General features: G+C 33.7%; 1 protein-coding gene across 1 annotated transcript; it reads right to left on the bottom strand.

The window, feature by feature from the left end:
- Positions 1-546: 546 nt before the first annotated feature.
- LOC139857076 (cysteine proteinase 15A-like) lies at positions 547-2,392 on the bottom strand. Its single transcript, XM_071845792.1, has 4 exons — positions 1,895-2,392; positions 1,441-1,560; positions 1,043-1,286; positions 547-964 (listed from the first exon to the last, which is right to left on the bottom strand). The coding sequence occupies exons 1-4, from the start codon at positions 2,348-2,350 to the stop codon at positions 693-695; spliced, it is 1,092 nt and encodes a 363-aa protein (XP_071701893.1). The 5' UTR covers positions 2,351-2,392; the 3' UTR covers positions 547-692.
- Between the last annotated feature and the right edge of the window lie 5,004 nt (positions 2,393-7,396).

The raw sequence follows: 7,396 nt of genomic DNA, 5'->3' as shown, positions 1-7,396 counted from the left end.
CGGGATTTATATTTCCGACACCAATTATGTTTGGTAAATAGCTGGAAGCTTATAATCATAGTTATATTTTTCTACAATTGTTTCACCAAATTTAATTGGAGCATAAAGATGTAAATGACGTAAAATGACAAACAAACACTTGATAAACAATTATATATGAGATATTTATGTGATCACTTATTTCTTTAGCTTCTACCTTGTAAAAAACAATTATAACTTGTTAGTTGTTTACAATTTATTTTTTAAAAGCTCTTAAAAGTTTGCTCCAACCAACCAAATCAAACATATTAGATACAGAAGCATATAGAAAAATAACTTATAAGCTACCATATGCTCTAACATATCTAAAAGCTAAACATTTGAAATTCCCCCTAACAAGAATGATGTCTTAATGCATGGATGTAAGTATGTAATATAGTTGTGTATACTTTATATGTTTCTGCATAACTATCTAGACCTTATTCATTACAACACCATCTAGCACTTAAATGACACTACTAAAGTCTAAAACAGAAAACAAGATTGTATTAAACCACAAGTCCACAACTGAATCATGAAACAATAAAACCTATCAATGTTCATAGTGAAGCTGATATGCATATAGTAGCAGCATAAGCTTTCAACAATAACCATTCTTTTAAATACATATGTACAGATTTTATAGCATTCAGTCAACAGTTTAAATACAAATTTCAAGCATTTGTAGACACCACCGCTGAAACCATCGTATCCATTCCGCATAGATTATAGCCACTGCAAATCTTGTAGTACCCATCCTCTCCCCAGTTTGGGCCCCACGAATTCTTGATGATCCAATACGGTTTGTCCTTAAGCCTGCTAGGTGCATACTCAGATGACCCATACCCGACCAAAAGAACACCATGATCCAAACGCTTCTTTGAACAAACATACGGGCACGATACTTTACCAATATACGTTTGCATCCAAGCTGCATTGATTCCAACTGTAACAAGTATCAAACGTTTTAGTTAAATGTCGAAAAAAGGATATACGACAATGACTAGCTAGGTACTGTGTTTACTTGCAAGAGGGCCGTGTTTGACCAAGTTAGCAGCAATTTGGTCTTCATCTGTGCCGATAACACTGAAATTGGCTACAGACGCAGCGATTTTGGTTTTGTCAAAGTGACAAGTACCATCTTTTCCGGTGTAAGGGTAATCTGCTTCTTTTTGAACTCCACCAGCCTTGAAAATATACTCGAACGCATTGTTCATCAGCCCACCATTGCAGCCCGCGTCACATGAATTCTTTTCAGCTGGATCACACTGTAAAAAAGTTCAAGGTTCAAGAATATATACTTACATATTTGCATATATAACACCCTATTTTCATATTCTTGCAACTTCAAGAGCGAAAAAATATAAATATTTAATGAAATAATAGATATAAGTACACGTGTGAAACTAAGATGCTACAAACCTCGTGATCACAATCCACAAGCTGCTGTTCACTTAAGCTAACCAGCTCCCCAGTTTGAAGAAAGCGTGATCCTTCCAAAGCTCCAGTTGTACTAAATGACCAACATGACCCACATGACCCCTTCAACAATAAACACACCACAAATCAGTTATTCACAATATCATAATTACACATTAGCCCCTTATCTTATATAACCCTGTCTTCCAAATTTCACATAAATTTACTCCAATATCGGTATCCAGGTGGCCTTCTAACCTTGAAGTCTTGAGTTTAAAATTGCATATATTGGTAGAATAATTCATGACACTAGGTGTGTTAATCGTTATTTTTTCCAAAAAAAAAAAAAAAAAAAATTAAAAAAAAAATATACTCCGTAGTAATTAAAAAAGTTACTTGTAATAAAAAGTCAACGTTATATTATACGGAGTAGTAAAATTTTATAGTAATTGATTACCTGATCTTTAACGGCAGTAACGGCGCCGTGATCACGCCAATCAAAATCAGTAGGAAGATCGTTAGTAGGCAATATCGGAGCTTTATTAGCATCAGACGGAAATTTGAGCGGATTCTTCAACCCTAGGTAGGTTTTACGGAATTCAGATGGAGTTAGATCCGAAAATTTAGTAACACCGTGTTCAGCAGTTGGATCTAACAGCTGATGACGTTTAGCACGGCGTAAGTTAGATTTAAACACTGAAAAACGGTAATCGTGTTCATCTTGATTATCGTACTTTTTACCGAATTTAGTTTTGAAGAGTGTGAAGTGATGATCGGCGTTTAGTAGATGATCGGTTGATGTTTCTTCCGATGGGATGACTTGCCGGATTATCGGATCTTCCGTTAAGTCATCACCGGCGACGGTGGTTGCGATGATGAGAGAGAAAATGGAGATGAGAGAGAGTGTTTTCATGGTGGTGGTGGGGTGGTTGGGTGTTCTTTTTTTCAATGTGGGGTATGTCAATGACTTATACTATGGGTTTCTAATTTACGAGATTAGCCATTGCGATGTTGACACGTGTTGCTTGTTCTAAAATAATTGTGAAAAAAACATGTGTATCGGCAGGGACATGTTAGCCCTGTGTTGACCTTGTCAACCCATCCAGCGGTCCCCGGTAGCCCACTGGAGCTTGGCGAAACACCATCATAGTCCTTTATCTTTACTGCTTTTACCATAACACAATGAAAAAGTGAAATTAAAATGAAAAATGAGACAACACATACGGAGTACTACATTTTCGTTACTTTAGATTTTTTTTTTTTTTTGAACAGCTGTTCGGAATTACCAAGAGGAACTAAATCATCCACGCGTTTATCTCTCAAATTTGCATAACTCGCCCCAAACTGCTGCTTAGGAGGAAACCTGGCTCAATCCGAGGGCATGGGCGGTAAAACCCCCCGCCTCCACTGTCCCCGCGACGCGATGTGCGGAAGGCACGCTTGGGTGAATTTCAAGGGTTAAGGGACAACCTTATGTGCAATGTTGCACTTCACGAGAGTCGAACTCCTGACATCTCACTAAGAGAGGCATATCACTACCACATGAACTACAACACAAAGTTACTTTATATTTAGTTCACAAATACCAATTCAACCTTCAATCGTAAGAGATACGTTATGTCTATATAGTTAGTCGCCTTACATGGTAATTGACGCATCATTAGCCCATAGCTTACAGTCTTACGCGGTTAATCAGAAGTATCGAACAATGAAATTGATATCGTGATACCTATTTGAAGAAGGATATCAATAAAGGATTGACCCATTATTTATTTTTCATGGAGATTTAGATGGGTGCATGTCTCTTGAAACTTTCCTAAAAATATAGGGTTAAAGTCAAAAATATGCTACAAACTTAAACAAATGTACCGATGTCGCCCACAAACTCATTTTCGTCCTACTGTCGCCTACAAACTTTCAAAAAGTGTACCGATGTAAACAAAAACTTTCAAAAAGTGTACCAACGTAAACAAAAATGACTTGCTACCTGCTAAACTGGTTAAAATCAACACGTGTCGTTCGTGGATTGGATCTTAATTCTTAAAAAAAAAAAAAAAAAAAAAAAAAAAAATTATCAGGTCAAAATTAGTATGTAACATGTCAAAACTATAACATGTTGATATTACCACATTTTTTGAAAGTTTGTAGACGACAGTAGTACGGAAATGAGTTTGTGGGCGACTTCGGTACATTTGTGTAAGTTTGTAGCCTATTTTTGACTTTAACTCAAATCTATCTATTTTATCTAATCTATCTATTTTATCTAATAAATTGGTGTTTATGCTGAGGTCATGATGTGCTTTTACGGGTTGTACAATGGGCTTCTAAGAGTTGTATGAATCAATTAGATGACATAATAAATAAAAATTAATAAAAATAACAAAACCCCCCTTTTTTTAAAAATGCACGCTTCTTTTTGTGTGTATGTATATGCAACATTGGGAAGGTAAAACAGGTGCACGCCTCTTCTCCTGCATTCTATACCCACAACCCAAAAATTAAATGATTCTTCACTTATACTTCCGTTTGCTTTCTTTTCTCCTCCCAATTCTTCATTTCATTATATTTATTACAGAAGCCCTAAATCCTAATGGGATACAGGTATTGATCAATCGATGTAATCTAAGGTTTGATTTGGTTATTTTGTTTTCATTGTTTTCAATTTTTTTTTTTGAAAGGCAAGATCATTGTTTTCAATTTTGTCATTACGATTTTTTTGGTTCTATAAAATCTATAATTAAAATGCGGAATAATCAATCATCCACACTCCAGTTCTATATAATCTATAATGCAAATGTGAATGATAAATAATCTAGCCTCCCCTTTGACGGAAGGTCTGAAATTTGCTCCATTAGACTTTTAAGCGAGAACTGGAGGACTCAACAAGCACAGCCATGGTCACGTTAAGTTCATGTGCTACACTAAATGTCGTAAATGCTGCCCTAAGGTAATTAATCATGATAATAAACGATTTGAGCACTCTTTTTGTTTTGTTGATATGAAATGTTGGTAGATGTGTTTGTTTTTGCAGCTTTTTGTAAACATATTTTGGGAGATTTGATTCAATAATATCTAATACTTGATAAGTTAATATGTGATTTTTTTTTTCTTAATAGTTTATTTATGTTTTTCTACCATGTTTGCATCGGAGTTTCAACTCATCTACTTTTGTATGCCTTAGCTTGGTTATGTGTTTTTATGTAAGTTCCTGTGTAAGCCTTTTTATGCTACTACACATTAGTCACTAATTGAATGTTTATGTGCGTTCTTAATACAATAAGTTGGGTGGGTCATATGGGTTAATTATTTGAAAACTACGTGTGACGTTAGTAATGATCCTGACTATGCGATTGAGGCTAAATGAATGCTTAATTATTTCATTTGAAGCTTTTACTAATATTTTTTCTAGTTTTTTTAATTTGTTACTGGAAGTGGATGGTGTGGTTAAATTATCACTTGCAGGTACGGATGAGTTTCTGATTTTGTATATTTTCATTATAGGGTGTTAGAATGATATTTGTATATCAGTAAGGCATATCATTTTGACTATATTTCATGTAAGCTCCACTATTTAAGATTTTAGATATTCCTTTTAAGCTTGGAAATGAAGTTTTAAATGGAGATCTTCACTTATGTTAGTTTGGTTTTGATGGATCCATATGTAGGTCCATTCCTTTATTTTACTTATGTATGTCTACTTTTGATGCCTCCATTTATATCATAAAGATGCTTTGAAAGTATTCCATTAATGAACCAGATACATATTCTACTAATGATATGTGAGAATATCATCATTTAAGTAAATAAAAGTTTTATGACAAACCAATAAATATTTATGTCAAGTATGCAAGAAATATTTATGTTACTTACATCTTCTGTAAGATATCAATATCAACTACCCTGTAACCTGTATATATACTCCATTTAATTCATAAGATGAGAGTTTTGTACCAAACTGATTATAGTCAACCGTTACTACTATAGTTATCGTGATATAATCTTTGTTGTTATATTTGCAAAAAGATTCTCATTTATCAAATAAATTAAATCCTTGATTTTCAACAAACCCGTGAAATCACGGGTCACTAAACTAGTATATAACTTGACATAGAGTTGGTTAGCAGTAAGATTTATCTATACATTATACAAATTTATATGGATTGAGGGGTTAGTTTTGTTATAATCAGCCGTTAAGGGACCAAATTAAAAAATAATTTTAATTAGTGAAACATAATGTACACGCAATTGATGGCTATGACAATGTATTACATGTGATAGAATTTGCAAATTGCAATTATACACTGGCTATAATTATGTTATTTTATTATTCATTTTTCTAATGAAAGTTCTAAATCATTAAATTTGTCGTACAAAATGGTTGACCCGTTAGCTATATCCGAGAATCAAGGAAGATTAAATGAGTTAATGGACTTTTTCCATTAGTTACTCCACGTGCCATGATGTTTGTCACTTTCCAGAATGTAGGTAGGGATGTGAGGGACATGGAGTTAAGCTTTGGTAAGTGTTGGTTTTTATATAAATCAATGTAAACCAAACGAGAGAACAGGCCTCTATTTTACTTTCTTTGAACATGTAAATTAGAGAGAAACAACCTTTGTTTTCATTCTATTATCTATTATCTATTATATATACATGTAAACAAAGATAAAAAGGGGGGATGATTCTTGTAATATCCTCGTGTCATTTATATTGTAACGGATCAGTGGTTAATGTTGTCTTTTACATTACTTTAGTTAGAAACTATAAATCTATTTTTCAATTTAATGACGGGGTTAAGAACTGTCGTTAAAAAAAAATGGTATTTCTACAAACTATTGAAGTTGAGCATCACAAGTAACATGTTGGAAACAAAAGAGAAGTTTTATCCACGAAAGATGCTTTGAGATGGAAAAATCGATGAGTTGTTCATAGGAATCCATGTGTGAATTTTGATTTCTTATTATTTCAAACCAATTAGTTCTATATGCTTTTTGTATATACTAAATTTTTTTTACTTGTTTTGGGTAAACCGAGATGGATATTTCATAATTTAATCAGATGCTTGTGTCCTAATCAAAGAATAATTATGACCATCTTCAGCTTAGTTATACACGTGACTAATTGTGCGTAGGTTAATTTGGGCCTGTAGTTGGGCTACCAGTTAGTCACACTTGATGTAGTAATGGATCATATCACCTTCACACCTTGCCACATTGGCCATCAATAATCAATAGTCAGCCCATTTACAATTGTTGTAGAGTGATTAATACGGATCCCAAAATAATGTGGATCTAAATGGCCAAAATATGAATAGCATGTAAACTGGAATTTAAACTCACAATAAACAAAGCTCACGGCTTCAATAACACACTTTTTATTAATTGATTCAAGATAAATACGGAGTACTAAACAATAAGTAGTCCTATTTAAACACTAAACAAATAAAGAAGGATAAGCATAATTAATTTGAATAATAACTAAAGACTCCTTGGTACTTCATGAATCCGTTATTCTGATCAGCCTTGGCCCTTGGCCACGCCTAGCTTGCAGGCTACGACCTCCATAAGGCCCAAAATTGTCATGAAGCCCATCATGAGAATATCCAATATGCATGTCCAATAATGCCCATGCTGAACTACCTGTTGGGCTGCAACCTAATGAGCCCAATCCAGCATCACAAAAGCTAACAAATAAATTTGTACCGGATTTGTTATAAAATGTTACATGTACATGTATAATATCTTTGGGTGATCATATAACACACAATGTACACAATCAATCATGCTTTACACTAGTGTACATAACAAAAATGGTTGTGTACATATCACTCCCCAATATCTTTATATATAATTTTTTTAGGCTTCCATTTTAAAACTAAATTTCGATTAAGCCATCAGAATTCGGTATTTGATATTCTCTAATTCAAAGTACACACCTATAACCATCCTCTACATTTGTA

The sequence above is a fragment of the Rutidosis leptorrhynchoides genome, chromosome 7 (assembly GCF_046630445.1).
Source record: "Rutidosis leptorrhynchoides isolate AG116_Rl617_1_P2 chromosome 7, CSIRO_AGI_Rlap_v1, whole genome shotgun sequence".
Taxonomy (NCBI): Eukaryota; Viridiplantae; Streptophyta; class Magnoliopsida; order Asterales; family Asteraceae; genus Rutidosis; species Rutidosis leptorrhynchoides.
This window is presented reverse-complemented; position numbering and strand designations above follow the sequence as displayed.